General features: G+C 44.9%; 1 protein-coding gene across 3 annotated transcripts in view; it reads left to right on the top strand.

The window, feature by feature from the left end:
* Window positions 1-327: 327 nt before the first annotated feature.
* PDE6A (phosphodiesterase 6A) overlaps window positions 328-15,578 on the top strand; it is a 63,330-nt gene continuing 48,079 nt past the window's right edge. For 2 of the 3 annotated variants that reach the window (XM_058719882.1, XM_058719876.1), the window contains exons 1-5: window positions 328-964; window positions 8,825-8,977; window positions 9,577-9,666; window positions 10,266-10,406; window positions 15,471-15,545. In XM_058719882.1, coding sequence (XP_058575865.1) covers window positions 491-964; window positions 8,825-8,977; window positions 9,577-9,666; window positions 10,266-10,406; window positions 15,471-15,545 — 933 coding nt within the window. In that variant the 5' untranslated portion in view covers window positions 328-490. The remainder of the gene's footprint in view (window positions 965-8,824; window positions 8,978-9,576; window positions 9,667-10,265; window positions 10,407-15,470; window positions 15,546-15,578) is intronic. The other variant, XM_058719867.1, reaches the window with a different exon arrangement.

Raw genomic sequence — 15,578 nt, 5'->3', positions numbered from 1 at the left:
CAGACTTCTGTGTCGAACATTGCAGAAAAACACCCTACAGGGCAGAGAAAACACACCTACAGGAGCAGGTGTGCTGCCTGTGTGTAGGTGAAAACACACCTAGAGCAGGTGTCCCTGTGCTGTCTGTTGGCAGCCTCTGCTTCGGGGTTGTTTTTAGTTTTGCCCACCTCCTGCTCTGTTTAGAAATCCCTTCTCCGCTCGTAGGCCAAGGTGAAAAGGAAACTCTCACCTTCTCCCATCTGGGGCCTGGCAGCATCTGGAACACTGATCCTCATAATCCTTGTTCTCGGGAAATATTAATGATTTAATCTCCCGAGCTCCCTCCCTCCCTCACCTCTGCAGCCATACCAGCTGAAATCCACGGGCCAGACCCACAGATGCCCAGGTTGGAACAAAACGCTTCCTGACTCAGTTTTGCCACGGACCATCAAACCGCCCTGGGAAGGCCAGCTTCAGCCCTTCCACGCAAGCGGCCAGAGGGATTCCAGTCATGGGTGAGGTGACAGCAGAGGAGGTGGAGAAGTTCCTGGACTCGAATGTCAGCTTTGCCAAGCAGTACTACAACCTCCGCTACCGGGCCAAGGTCATCTCGGACATGCTGGGGGCCAAGGAGGCCGCGGTGGACTTCAGCAATTACCACTCGCTGAACAGCGTGGAGGAGAGTGAAATCATCTTTGACCTCCTGCGGGACTTCCAGGAGAATCTGCAGACCGAGAAATGCATCTTCAACGTCATGAAGAAGCTGTGCTTCCTTCTGCAGGCAGACCGCATGAGCCTGTTCATGTACAGGGTCCGAAACGGCATCGGGGAGCTGGCCACACGGCTCTTCAATGTTCACAAGGATGCTGTCCTTGACGAATGCCTCGTGGTGCCCGACTCGGAGATCGTGTTCCCCCTGGATATGGGTGTGGTTGGTCACGTCGCACACTCTAAAAAGCTCGCCAACGTCCTCAACACAGAAGAGGTACCCTCTTCCCCACAAGAAGGAGGGCGGGGAGGCATTATTCCATGGAGTCCCAGTGGGTACAAGCAGGGCGGGGAGCTGCTGGCCATCCAGACTGGGCTGGTGATGGTTTGGCACTTCTCTTTATTTATCGGCTTATAACATTTTATTTTGGGGGGGAAAAATCCAAACCTAACAGAAGAGTCTAAATACAGCACAAACAACTATCTACCTTTCATCCAAATGCATCAGTTGGTCATGCCTGGCCTCATTTGCTTTATCTCCATTTTTTTCGGACCCCTATGGGAGTCGACAGCTTGTACTGTATTTCCAGACATGCTGTGTATTTCCAGAACAGGGACGTTTCTCACATATGCACACCACGGTAACGAGATCCAGGAAATGTAAGCTTGATGCAATACCATCGTCTAATCAACAGTCCGTATTCAATTTTTGCCAGTTGCCTCAATTACACCCAAATAGCGCCAGCTCTTTAGTCCCCTCAAATCTGAAACAGTTCTTCAAACTGTGTTGGTTTCCATGACGCGGATGTTTTTGAAACATACAGGCCAAATACTTTGCAGAGATGTCCCTCCACTTGGGCCCGTCTGTGTCTTCCTGATTAGAATCAGGTCGTGTGTTCCCATCAGGAGTAACATAGAGGGGACGTCGTGGTTATCTTTGCGCATTCCATCAGGGGACATGTGGTGGCAGCCTGCCTCGTTACTGGAAATGTTAACGGTACCGCTTGGTTAAGCCCTTGGCTCTCGTTTCATCTTTTTTAAAAAATTTTAAGTTTATGCATTTATTTTGAGAGAGACAGAGACAGCACGAGTGGGGGAGGGGCAGAGAGAGAGAGAGAGAGAGAGAGAGAGAGAGAGGAGAGAGAGAATCCCAAGCAGCCTCTGCGCTGTCAGGGCAGAGCCTGACCTGCGGCTCAAACTCATGAAACCGAGAGACTGTGACCTGAGCCGAAACCCAGAGTCGGATGCTTAACCCCCCTGAGCTGCCCAGGTGCCCCTTGGCTCTCACTTGTGAGTCCAGCCTTCTGTGAGATTCTACTGGCAGCTCTGATGTAGGCCTCTTTGATCACCGGGGACAGAGCACTTCATGCAGATCTCCCCATGGCCCTCTGCCCCAGGGCCAACTCCTACTTATCCTTTAGATCTCAGCCTAAAGGTCACTTCTTCATGGAGGCCCTCCCGTATCTCTCTGTTACAAGCTCCTTCCCCAAACCATTTTTCATAATAAGCCTGGGGGCCAGGGACCATGCCTGCCTTAATCTCCACTTTATCCCAGCAAATGTCTGGCACAAAGCAGATGCTCAGCAAATACTTGGCATAAAAGATTCACCATCAAGTAATTATGCTTAATTCCTTTAACACCTACCTTGCCCAAAACAATGTTTGCCCTGTGGGAGCAGGGCCCAAGTGGGTCTCACGTATTGCAGCACTGACCTGACCAGGAGCCTGTGTTCAATCATTTCTAAGATGCAGCCTGGACATTATGTGATTTTGCTCACCTGACTTCTGGTCTTAGTTCAGATTAAGGGTCATAAGGTTAAAAGGGGACAGAGAGGGTCTCACAGATGATGTCATCTGACTGTCTCATTTAACGGATGAGGAGCCTAGAGCCATGAGAGCTTGAGAAGGGGCTTGTCCAAAGTCACCAAGGAGTTAGGGCAGAGCCAGGCCCTCCCATCCACAAATGCAGGAATTCAAACGGGTCATCTTGTTTTTAATGTTTATGTATTTATTTTGAGAGAAAGAGATAGATCAAATGGTGGGGGGGGGTGCAGAGAGAGAAGGAAAGAGTAAGAATCTCAAGCAGGCTCCACACTGTCAGCGCAGAGCCCGATGGAGGGCTTGACTTCACAAACTGTGAGATCATGACCTGAGCCCAAATCAAAAGTCAGATGTTCAACTAACTGAGCCACCCAGGCGCCCCAGGTCATCTTTTTTGACGTGGGTTCATTGACAAGATAAGAAGCACAGACTTTGGCCTCTGGGGCGATAGTTTTCTTGGAAATACACTGGGCTGGATCTCCCATGGGGTTCGTCTTTCCCTTCTTTCCCCTTGGACGTCCAAGGGTGGGGGTCGTGTTTCTGCCTCCAGGGGACTTTCAGCTGGACTGGGGACTGTTCTCCCTTCAACTCTCTCTAGACTTTTATTGTAGCCAACATAGATTGCCACGGTCTTCAGACGTAACTGATTATCCCTGTTTCACAGATGGTGGAACCAAAACCCAGAAAGGATGGGGCACCTGGGTGGCTGAGTCACTTAAGCATCTGACTCTTGCTCTCAGCTCAGGTCTTGATCTCAGGGTCATGAGTTGGGCTTTGGGTTGGGTGTGAAGCCTACTTAAAAACAAAAATCAAAACAAAACAAAACATAACAACAACAACAATAACAAAAACACCCCAGAATGGTTAGTAAGTTGCTCAGAGCCACTCCGATAGAAAGTGGCAGAGCGGGTATTTGAATTCAGGCACTCTGGCCTTGTGCCCACACTCTTCACTGCTCAGCTATTCTCTTCTTCTTCCTTATCTATAAAATGAGGGCACTGGACTAGATGCTATTCACCACTGGTCATTTCAAATCGTATAGCAGAGAATAAAGAGGTTAAACTTTGAGGTCAGATCTGGATGTGAGTCATGACTCTGTGACTTTTTAAGAATCGTGCTTTGGCGTATTTTTGAGCCTATCTGGGCTCACTTCCTAATTCATAAAATGGGACAGGAATACCAACTGCACAGTGTTGTCGTAGGATTAAAGGAGAGAATTATTTCTCATCTAGCAAGGTTCTTGGCACATTGTTATGGCTCCTACTGGCCGATCCTGCTCCTTATAGTTATTGTTATTATTTTGTTGTTGTTAAGGCTCTATTCTAAGGGAGGGATGCTGTACCAGGTCTGTGTGGGAGTTGGATAAGAAGGTCCTTCCGGAGCTTTCAATTTAGATTCTGTTGGTGGGAAAAACAGAAGAGAGGCACTAAGAGGTTCTGTAGATCCTGGTGTTAAGTGACTGAGGATTTAGGCAGATGCTCTGATGCTAATGCATCCTTGTTGAAGAGTTGGCTGAGCCTCTGTGCTAAGGGATGGCCTGCTATTCCGGCCCCCCCACCCCCACTTTAAGCCCAAAGTTCACTATGCGAGTAATGCCTGCATTCCCCTGGGGCAAGCCTGGGGCAGTCTCCCTGGCTGGTGACTCAGCACCCTCAAAAAACTTGGGAAATGGCTACAATCAGTGGAGTTTTGAAAAGTGAAACCATGAATGGAGAAGTTTCCCAGGGTTGTAATAAAATTCCCACATTCTAGCAAATTCCTGCTCATACCCTGGGATATCCTCAGGAAGACTTGCCGTTAGGATTGCCAGATAAAATATAGGATTCCCAGTAAAATTTGAATTTAAAAATATTTTTTTTATTTTTTAAGTTGATTTTTTTATTTTGAATGAGAGAGAGAGAGAGATCATGTGAGCGTGCATGAGTGGAGGATGGGCAGAGAGAGAGGGAGAGAAAGAATCCCAAGCAAACTCTTGGCTGTCAGCGCAGAGCCCGACTTGGGGCTCGAACTCACAAACCTTGAGATCGTGACCTGAGCCAGAATCAAGAGTGGGATGCTTAGCCAACTGAGCCACCCAGGCGCCCCAAAATTTGAATTTTAGATAAACAAAGAATAATACCTTAGTGTAAGTATGTACCATGCAATATTTAGGACATACTTATACTTTAAAAAGTATTTACTTGAAATTCAAATTTAACTAGGCATCTTGTATTTATTTGCTAAATCTGGCAACCTTACTAGCCCTTAAATATTTGTGTGTGTTTTATTCTTTACCTTTTCTCCTTAGGAAAGCCCACAAGGCCTGCCTGTTCCTGTCTGGCCTATAAACCACTGGCCCCAGCACCTAGTCAGTGCCTGGGACAGAGTGGGTACTCATTACAGATTATTGCATGAATTAATAAATGATGACTCTTCCCAGTTGGCTATGATATTGTGATTTATAAAAAGAGATACTTACTTAGTCTTTGTCCTGGTTCCATACACAGAACTCTTAAGACTCTTATAATTCCTGAGTGATAGGAGCATCTGACACAGAGCTTCTAAATTCCTTGGAATTTCCTGACTGGTAGATGGTCTTTTGTTCTAACGAGATGACTCTTGGTGGGCTCCTGGATGGAGGCCAATCACCAGAAAGATCAAGCTATGATTAGCAACTTGGAACTTTCAGCTCCACCTCCCCATTCTCTGATGAGGGAAGAAGGTCTGGAAATGGAGCAAATCATCAGTCATGCAGATGTGACAAAGCCTCCATAAAAATCCCCCAAAATACAGGGCTCAGAGAGTTTCTGGGTTGGTGAACACACGCATGTGCTGGGAGGGTGGTGCACCTCAGCTCTAGGGGACAGAAGAGCCTGCTGTCAGGAAGGGTGCTTCATCTGACAGTATGTCTGTATCTTTTATTATATCCGTTATTGTATCATAAACCTGTACATGTAAGTATTTCCCTGTGTTCTGTGAGCCATTCCAGCAAATTCCCAAACCCGAGGAGGGTGTCTAGGGACCCTGCTTTATAGCCAGTCAGAAGTATAAGTGACAAACTGGGACTTGTAATTGGCATCTGAAGCAGGGACAGTCCTGTGGGACTAAAGCCCTGTGGGGTCTGACACTGACTCCAGGAAGATTGAATTGAATTGTTGGACAGTCAGCTGGTGTCAGAGAACTGGTCAGATACACCTACGTATCTGGTATAAGAGTAGTGTAAGCATGGTACTAGTGTGAGAGGAAAGGAGAGTTTTTCCAAGACATGACAATTCCTATTTCTAAAGACTGCACCTGAGAGCACTGCCATTTCCAGAGACTCTCACAGCTGCCGTCCTTCCCTGCGTGTGAGACCCGGAACCCAGCATGCCACACCGGAAGGAAGCCTCGAGGAGGACCTGGTCCAACACTCCGATTTTACCAAAGGGCAAACTGAGGCTCAGAGTATCTTCAACTACTGATAATGTACTGATTGGCCCCTGAAGCCTCAGAGAACAAGTCCCTCCCTTCCATTCACCCATCCTGTGGGGACATCCTTCTCATTATGGTTTGAATTGTGGGTTCGTGTTTTACATATGCTCCCACTATACTGTGAGGACCTAATGAGGACAATCTCATCTTTCTTATTGGTCTTGGCATATCCAACACCTCTCCCAGAGCCCGTTCTCTGTAAATATGAGTAAATGAATGAATGCGCGAATCAGTCGATCAGTGTATCAATATATAGATCTATGAATGAATGGAGTGGCTGTGCCACTTACCAGCAAGGGAGTTTTCTGCAAAGCAGGAAAGGTTTGGGGGCACCTGGGTGGCTCAGCTGGTTAAGTGTCTTGCTCTTGATTTCAGCTCAGGTCATGGTCTCACAGTCATGAGATTGAGTCCTGTGACATTGAGCTCTGCATGGAGCCTGCTTAAGATTCTCTCTCGCGCACATGCGCGTGCGTGTGCTCAAAAACCAAAACAAAAACAAGGAAGGTGACAGATCTATGTGACAGGGCTGATGTGAGAGTTAATGAGATAATAAATGTTAAGTTGTCTGGCTCCTGGCTGAGGACATCATTATTGCTCAATAAACAGTAGATCTCACCATGGAATTGGCACTGTGAATGTTTGAAAAGAGGAACTGGGGTTTCCAAGAATGAGGGGTGTGCTCCCTGCTTGCAATGCATTTCACCCACCTGGTTCCTCTGAAGCTTCAGCTCTCAGCTTCACCTCCCTCGTTCACAGGGAGAAGCCTCCCTCGTTCACTGCTATAACCCGAGAGTCTAGAACAGGGCCTGGCATAAAGCACTCCATGAATGCTAACTGAATGAGTGAATGACTTTGGGCTTTCCCTAAGCTGGGCATCTGATTCCCGGGCTTTAGAGTAAACAGTTTGAGGGACATCTAGGTGGCTCAGTGGGTCAAGTGCCTGACTTTGGCTCAGGTCATGATCTCACCACTCGTGAGTTCGAGCCCTGCATCAGGCTCTGTGCTGACAGCTCAGAGACTGGAGCCTGCTTTGGATTCTGTGTCTCCCTGTTTCTCTACCCCTCCCCTGCTCGTGCTCTGTCTCTATATCTCTGTCTCTGTCTCTCTGTCAAAAATAAATAAACATTACACACATACACACACACACACGTGCGCGCGCACACACACACACACACACACACACACACACAAAAGAACAGCTTGAGCTAAAAGTCTTCCAAGGCCCTCTCTGCTTCTGATAATCTGAGGTTCTGTGACACAGTTGTGTAGAACACTTCACATGCTGAATATATAAGGATGGCAATGATTGTGCGAACACCATTGGTTGGCAGCTGTATAATTCGGGAGAGAGTTCTGGGTCTCTCAATGGAAAAGAAAGTTCTGGTAGATTTAGTAAACATCTGCGTCAGATGCAGGTAAGACTCACGTATCGTTTTCCCTGATAGAAGTGAATATTGCAAGGCTGAACTGACTTCCTGAAATGAATCTGAGCATGCCCCACCAAGACCTGTGTTTAGGGATTTATCGGTGTCCTTAGAGAATGACATGGAAAACCCTTCATGGCTAATGCCTCTTTAGAGATTTTGCTTAATCCTCTGATGCTAATTCAAGTAGAGCCCTACAGCCTTCTCTTAATTCCTGTACCCTTTACCTGGTTTGAGACACCTTCATCGACAACAATGCCATTGCCTGTTTGTCTAATCCCACTCCAACCGGGAGAAATCCACAGATGCACAGCATCACACTCTGAATTTCTCAGTCATGGGAAAGTTTCTGCACACTCAATTCTAGAAAAGGGGTGGGAATCCGTTCTATGAAATATACTTCCTTCCTCAGAACAGCATGAACTGCATATCTGGGCTGGCTTGTGTCCCAAGCAACGCCTATGGTTGGAAAAACTCACAGTGCTACCAAGAAACAGAAAGGTGGATTCTCTTGGATTTAAGACGACAGTTCAGGCTCTGTCTCCTCTTTCTGACCACATAGACCACACTGACCTGTGCTGGCCTCCCAGGCTGCTTTAGGGGTGGGGGTCTGGGGGTGTGTACTCCTTTGTACTCCCATAGCTTTGAGCCAAACCCTGTGTCATGTATTACTGTTATTGATTTGTCTGCAAGCCGGCCTAAGCCTTGGTCTCACTTGTGTCCCCAGCGCTCAGCATAAGGCCTGACACACAATGGGGCTTCCATTAAGACCTATGGAATGTGGATATCCATTGGACTCACTGTGTGGTGCTAGAACCGAATTGCTCAAAAAGCTAGAAGTACCAAATTCTTTTTGTTCAATGACCAGGACCCAGATCTAACCTTACCGAGGCTTCTCCTAAAGACAGCAAAGCTGAGGGCAGGTTCCTTCTTGAGTCTCAGTTTCCCTTTGTGTAGAATGGGCCAGTAGCGATCCTCACCTCACAGGATTAAAGTGAGTTGAGGCAGATAAAGCACGTGATACCCGTTAGCAATTGTGGTTGTTAGACTCACTAAAGTCTTTTCCTCACTCAAGTTTCTATTTTGGGCTTACTTGCCATCACCTCAAGAGAGCCTTCTCTAACCCTCCCTCCCCAGGTGAAGTCAGTCCCCTCATCCTCGGGCCCTTGCAGGGCTTTGCTCACATCTCCCCCACAGTCCTCGGTAAGTTGTATCTCAGACTTTCTCCTACTCGATTTTGGAGGCCTCCAGGGCAGAAATCACCACTGATTGCTTTGCCCTTGCTGAAGGGGCATAGATGGAAATGTCTTCATTTTCTTGTCAACAAAATCATAGAGGCCCCCCCTCCTCCCACTCCCTACCACGGGCATATGGGGCTCTGGCCTGTTTTACTGTCTTTGTTCTTCCTCTGCCCACCCTTGCCTGTGTCTGCCTTCCTTCAGGATGAGCATTTCTGTGACTTCGTGGACATCCTCACAGAATACCAGACCAAGAACATCTTGGCTTCCCCCATAATGAATGGGAAGGACATGGTGGCCGTACTCATGGCTGTGAATAAACTGAATGAGCCCCATTTCACCAAGAGAGATGAAGAGGTAAAAACGCTTTAGAAATTGCTGGGGTGGCCATGTGAGCGCATTCTTACAGCTTGTGAAGTCCCCTGAACCTTGCTATTTGGCCCAGCCTTGGTTTTCTCATCTGTAAGACAAGGGGATTAGGCTGATGCCCTCTGAGGGAGACAGGACAGGGGTAATGGTTAGGATGTCGGGCCCTGGAGCCTGGGGTACAGGGGTAATTGTCCCGGCTCTGCTAATATTTAGCTGACTCAGTCAAGTTACTTAATTTCTTTACATCTCAGCTTTCTTATCTGTAAAATGGGCCTAATTTTATAGTATCCATCTCTCGGGGTACTTGTGATGAGCAGATAAGATAACATATACCTAAAATGACTTATCACAGGAACTGCAAACTCAATAAATAGTAGCAATTTTCCATTAATCCATCAACACTGACATTCTACATTCTATGAGCTTTACACTCTTACAATGCAACATTTCATGGGTCAGCATTCCATGATCCATCTACTCAAATGGCCTCTGATGCTTTTGAAATATTCAAATATTTGCTGATGGTAGAGGGGGCCAGAGGAGGGCTTTCTTCTCATCTGGTTCCCCTCACGCTGTTTGATTTCCAGATTCTTCTCAAGTACCTCAATTTTGCAAATATAATCATGAAGGTGTACCACCTGAGTTACCTGCACAACTGTGAGACTCGGCGTGGCCAGGTAAGGGGCGTGGCCAGGTAAGGGGCGTGGCTTAAGGGAATGGCCTGGACGCGTCCTTTTACTGAAGCATTGATGTGGTCAGACTAGAAAGGCAGTGGCGATAAAATTGCTTGGGAACCATCATAGTCTCTGCCCAGCATCCCTAGTGTTGATGAGGTGGCCAATGTTTGTAAAGCTGTATATGCACAATTTTCAAGTCAGGCAACTTAGATTTGAATCCTTGTTAAACCATTTACTAGCTCTAAGACCCTGAGTAAATCACTTACCCTGTCTGAACTTTAGTCCCCCTCTTTGAAAAATGGGGGCAATATTGATAAGTTCCACCCTCAAAAGATTGTTGTCAATAGTAAATGAGAAAATGCATGTGGAACATTTGTGTTCAATCCATGTTTGTTATTATAATTCTTACTAACGATCTCCGAAATAAAAGAAATGGAAAGAGTTGGACCCATTATAAGCTGGTCAGTTACTTCATCTCTCGGAACCTCAGTTTCTCCATCTGTAAAAGGAGGATAATTGTCCTGTCTCTGTCTCTGGGTTATTGTGAGCTGCTGCTTTGTGACTCAAAAAGTTTGACAATGTTTTCCTGTTTTGTTAAGATACTGCTGTGGTCTGGGAGCAAAGTCTTTGAAGAGCTTACGGATATCGAACGACAGTTCCACAAAGCCCTGTACACAGTCCGAGCCTTCCTCAACTGCGACAGATATTCTGTGGGGCTCTTAGACATGACCAAGCAGAAGGTGAGAAGGCTTCAGAACAGACATTTCCAAGAACAGGATCAATATACAGTGGGGCCCAGACTTGTGTCTCACATTCAGTTCACAGGGGAGAGGCAGGGAAGATGTGGATGATTGTGAACAGGTTTTCACAGGTCTTTTGTGTTTTTTTTTTATTTTTTTGATGTTTATTTATATGAAAGAGAGAGAGAGCAAGTGGGGGAGGGGCTGAGAGAGACCGAGACAGAATCTGAAGCAGGATACAGGCTCTGAGCTGTCAGCATAGAGACCAACGTGGGGCTCGAACCCACAAGCCACAAGATCGTGACCTGAGCTGAAGTCGGAAGCTTAACTGACTGAGTCACCCAGATGCCCCTCACAGGTCTTTTATAGTGAAGAGTGGAGTACCAACCTTTAAAGTGGAAAAGTCAATCTAGGGCACAGGTGAGTGAAAACAACCTGGTCTTCCCTGGTCAGTTGGAAAAGAAAGCATGTGTGAGAAGGCTTGATGAGGAGGTAAAGGTGAGTGATAAAGAAGCTCTATGTAGGGTAAAAGCCAGAAAGAAGAAAGTTGCCAACTTCAGGAGTTCTCAGAGAATTCACACAAAGGTGGGCATAAACCTTCCCCATGGTTTATCAAGTGTATGGCCCACCTGAGCAGTTGAAGTGAAGGAAGTTACTGGGATCTGGTCCCTGGGAATGCTCTGGGGGCAGATCTGCAGAGGCTAAGAAAGCAGAACACAACACGGCTCCTACAATATTTTTCAGCGAGGTTTTTCCCAAACCAACTCCCCCGTTTTTCTTTCTCTACCTGTCGCCGCTTCCTGCAGCTAATCACTTTCTGCCTTGGAATAGAGTTCCAGAGTTATCTAGATTTGTGATTTCTTATCCCAAAGAGCCAAGGCCCAGGTTTCCTGTCGGTTTCATTTTGTAGGGCCTTGTGCTGAGTGGTGCGCTGATCTCTGCAGACCCTTCAAATAGTTGGTTTGATGATGAACTACATTGCAGAATCTGCGGTTGGATAAGACCTTAAGTCTAGTCCAGGGGCTCCCAGGCTTGAATCAGAATCTTCTGAGGAACTGTTTAATAAACACTAGGCCACATTTCCTGATACTCTTGCTTTTTTTTACTTAATGTTTTCTGAACATCTTTCCATGTCAGTACATGTGGAATCTTGTTAATAAGGCTTTATGTTGAAGTATAACATACACACAGAGACAAGCACTAATTACAGGCAGTAGATCAATGAACATCCCTATGTAACCACCACCAAAATAAAGAGATAGAACATTACTAAACCCTCAGAATCCCCTTGCTTATCCCTTTCCATTAATTTCCATACCCTCCTCCCTGAGGGTGACCCCTATGGGACCTTTAATGCCACGTTAGTTTTGCCTACCCTTGAAGTTCCCATAAACAGAATCATACACTGGTAGGCATGTGGTATGATCTCATTTGGTCTTAAACATGAACTCTAATGACTGATGAGATTAGAGACTTTTCTTGTTTTTTGACCATGTGTATATCTTTAATAGAAGTGCCTATTCAAGTCTCTTTCCCATTTTTAAGAATTCTATTGTCTCTTTTAATCTTAGGATCTGTAGGTGTTCTTTACACATTCTAGATATGGGTTCTCTGTGGAATACACTCATTGCAAATATCTTTTCCCACTCTGTACTTTCATTTTCTTAATAGTATGTTTCAACTAATGAAAATTCTGAATTATAATGTAGTTTCATTTATCAATTTTTTAATGGTTATGATTCTTGTTCTTAAGAAACCTTTGCTGACCCCAAGTTAATAAAGATATTCATCTATGTTAACTCTCAAATTTTATTGTTTTAACTTTCACACACAGCTCTATAATCTACCTGGAAATTTTTTAATGTGCAGTGTGAGGTAGGGTCAATATTAACTTTTTCCATGTGGATATCCAATGGACCTAGCACCATTTACTGAAAAGACCACTCATTTTCCACTGTCCTATTGAAAATACCATCTTTCCCTAACATACCTCTATCATTGATCAAGTGTCCATATATATTGGATGCTTGAGTTTGAGATTTTGTTCAAGAAGGACTTCCCCAACCTTAATATTATAAAGATAATCTGATATAATCTGATGTGCTTTGATTAATATATTTTAATCATTCATTCATTTTGAAATTATGAATGTGTCAGTATGAGGTAGGGATAACTTTATCTCTCACTCCTTCCCCAGTTATAATCTATCCTTTCTCCACTGTTTTAAAATGCAGCCATTCTGATATGCTATTTTATCATATACCAGATTTCCATATACTCATGGATTTAGTATTATGATTTTTGCTTTTAAAATAGTTTTGTATGTGGGGCGCCTGGGTGGCTCAGTCGGTAAACATCTGACCTCAGCTCAGGTCATGATCTCGTGGTTCATGAGTTTGAGTCTCGTGTTGGGCTCTGTGCTGACAGCTCAGAGCCTGGAGCCTGCTTCGGATTCTGTGTCTCCCTCTGTCTTTGCTCCTTCCCCACTTGTGCTCTCTGTCTCTCAAAAATAAATAAATGTTAAAAAATTAAAAAAAATTTAAAATAGTTCTGTATGTGATTCTGATGCACGTCAGCTATCTACTGATTTTAGGGAACTTCTGATTCTAGTACAAACATCCATTTAACTTTCACATACTCCTGAACCAAATATTTTGCCAATTATTGCCAAGTCCAGCAACAAGCCCTTTGATACACCTTCAGGAAGTAGCAAATGAATGAATTCATACAAATGAATGGTTCTTTCTTAATAAGAATTTCTGAGTCATTGAATTCAAAAGGTGCCCAGTTCACACCTTAAAGGATCTGAATCCAGATATAGGCTGCTGTGTGTGGCTGTGTTCTGTTTCTTCTGAGCTCCCTCTCAAAAGGGAAAATGACACTTAAGCAAGAATATTCTTTTTTTTTAAGTTTATTTATTTATTTGAGGGAGAGAGACTGAGAGCAGGCGAGGGGCAGAGAGAGAGAGAGAGAGAGAGAGAGAGAGAGAGAGAGAGAGAAAGGGAATCCCCAGTAGGCTCCATGTGACAGATTGGAGCCTGATGTGGGGCTCAAAACTAATGTGAGATCATAACCTGACCTGAAATCAAGAGTTGGATGCTTAACCCCAGGCACGAATATTCTAACTTAGTCATCCCCAAAAGATGGAACAATCTAGCAATTAGAAATGGGCTGGTCTGCCTACAATCATTCAAATGACCTGCCTCACCCCCCCCTTCTACCTCATCCCCCCAGGTAACTAAGCTCTTATCTGAGCTATTGACATTATGAAGAAGTCAATAAAGCCACTGAATTGTACATTTTACCTGGGTGAATTATATGGCATGTGAATCATATGTCAATAAAGCTGTTGAAAAATAAAAGAAAGAAGAAAGAGAAGAGAGAGAGAGAGAGAGAGATAAAGAGGGAGAAAGGCAAGGATAAATATGCCCCACTTTCCACCCACCCCCTCGTTGATAGCTGCTGCTTCTCTGGGACAATCTTCAAAGCCACTCAGTGTTTGACACAGACAGTGTCAGCTCAATGCACTTGACTTTCTTCTGGGCTCTTCTAACATTTGTGTTCTTTCTCCATTCCAATGGATTCATTTTGGTCTTGCCCTGTCTACCTTACTATAGTTACTTGAGTACTTGATTGACCCCTCCAAGAGACAGCAAGTTCCCCCAGGGCATGAACTCTGTCTTATTCATCTCTGTGTATCTGGCAGCAAACACGTTATGGGGCTCAGGTAGACTCCCTATTCGTATTTTCACCCAGAATTGAATGTCTTCCTGGTATGTAGTCTAGACAAAGAGCCCAACTGGGCAGAAGCTTGAGGACACGGAGTTTGAATTTCATGTGGACTCTCTTCTGCTTGTCCTCTGCATGATAAACCACCAAGTTCAAACAAGAAAGAGCCAAGAGCAGAAGGGCTTAGCATCCTACCCACGATGACCTAGTGCTAATGGATCACTGTCCCTAGATGGCAATAGATGAATGAACAGAGAGGGCAATGAAGCATGGACGCCTCCTCTGCGAGGCCCTGGCTCAGCCCCAGCCCAAGCTGTGTGGCTCCCTGTGCCTCAGGAAAACCAGTAGACAAGTGGCAGAGAAGAACTCGCGCGGTGTCCCAGTTAGTTTCTTCTTCTGAGGCTGTGTGCCCATGCAGTGCCTTAGCTGGTCATTTCTCTCTTCCTTGACTGTATCTTTGCCGGTTGTCTTATGGGTCCTTTCTTGACGGATCCCTGATATGGGTCTCTTTGTGTATTTATGGCACCATTATTTTTTGGGAAAAAAAATTTTTTTTCCTGATTCTAAAAGCAACACATTTTATGACAGAAAAATTGCTAAATACAGTCTCACTACAATCACCCAGAGAAAACCAGTTGTTAGTGTTTTGTTGTGAATCCTTTGAGGCATTTTCTATGTTTAGTTAAACATTGGGGTTATATGAGCTCTATTTTTTGTCCCCTCACATATTTCACTCATCAGTGCAGCAAGGACACTTATTTAATCAACATAAATATATATATGTATATGTATATATATATGTGTGTATATATATGTATATGTATGTGTATACACACACACACACACATACATTTGTAGCATTATTGTTAATAGATGTTCCATGATTCATTTAATAACTCCCCTCTTATTAGACACTTAGGTTGTTTCCTAACTTTTCATTACTATAAATGAGGCTGCAGAGGACATTGTTTTAGCTAAACCTTCAGTCACATGCTTAGCATGTCTTTAAGGTCAATTTCATAGACCTGGAGACCCCAGTTTCCCTCTCATGTCCCACTCCCACAACATGGGGAGTATAAGGGTGTTCCAACTCAGCTCCTATTTTTTGCTTAATGATTAGACAACCCTAGTTCATCAATATCTTGAAGCACAGACATGACTGACATCCCCTAACGCTAATGAATTTTGCACCCCTTCCAAGCTTAGGTTTCAGTGAGCTCTTCCCACCTTCTGAACTTCAACGATAGATGACTCACAGAGGTGGGTCCTCTTTTCTCAATCTCCTTTCTTTGACCTATTTTCAAGACATGTAATTATTGTCTTTCTCATCCCTAGGAATTTTTTGACGTGTGGCCAGTCCTGATGGGTGAGGCTCCACCCTATTCTGGTCCCAGGACTCCAGATGGAAGGGTAAGTCTCTCTCTGGACTGTTTAGTATGATCT

This window comes from Neofelis nebulosa, chromosome 1, assembly GCF_028018385.1.
Source record: "Neofelis nebulosa isolate mNeoNeb1 chromosome 1, mNeoNeb1.pri, whole genome shotgun sequence".
Lineage (NCBI taxonomy): Eukaryota > Metazoa > Chordata > Mammalia > Carnivora > Felidae > Neofelis > Neofelis nebulosa.
This window is presented reverse-complemented; position numbering and strand designations above follow the sequence as displayed.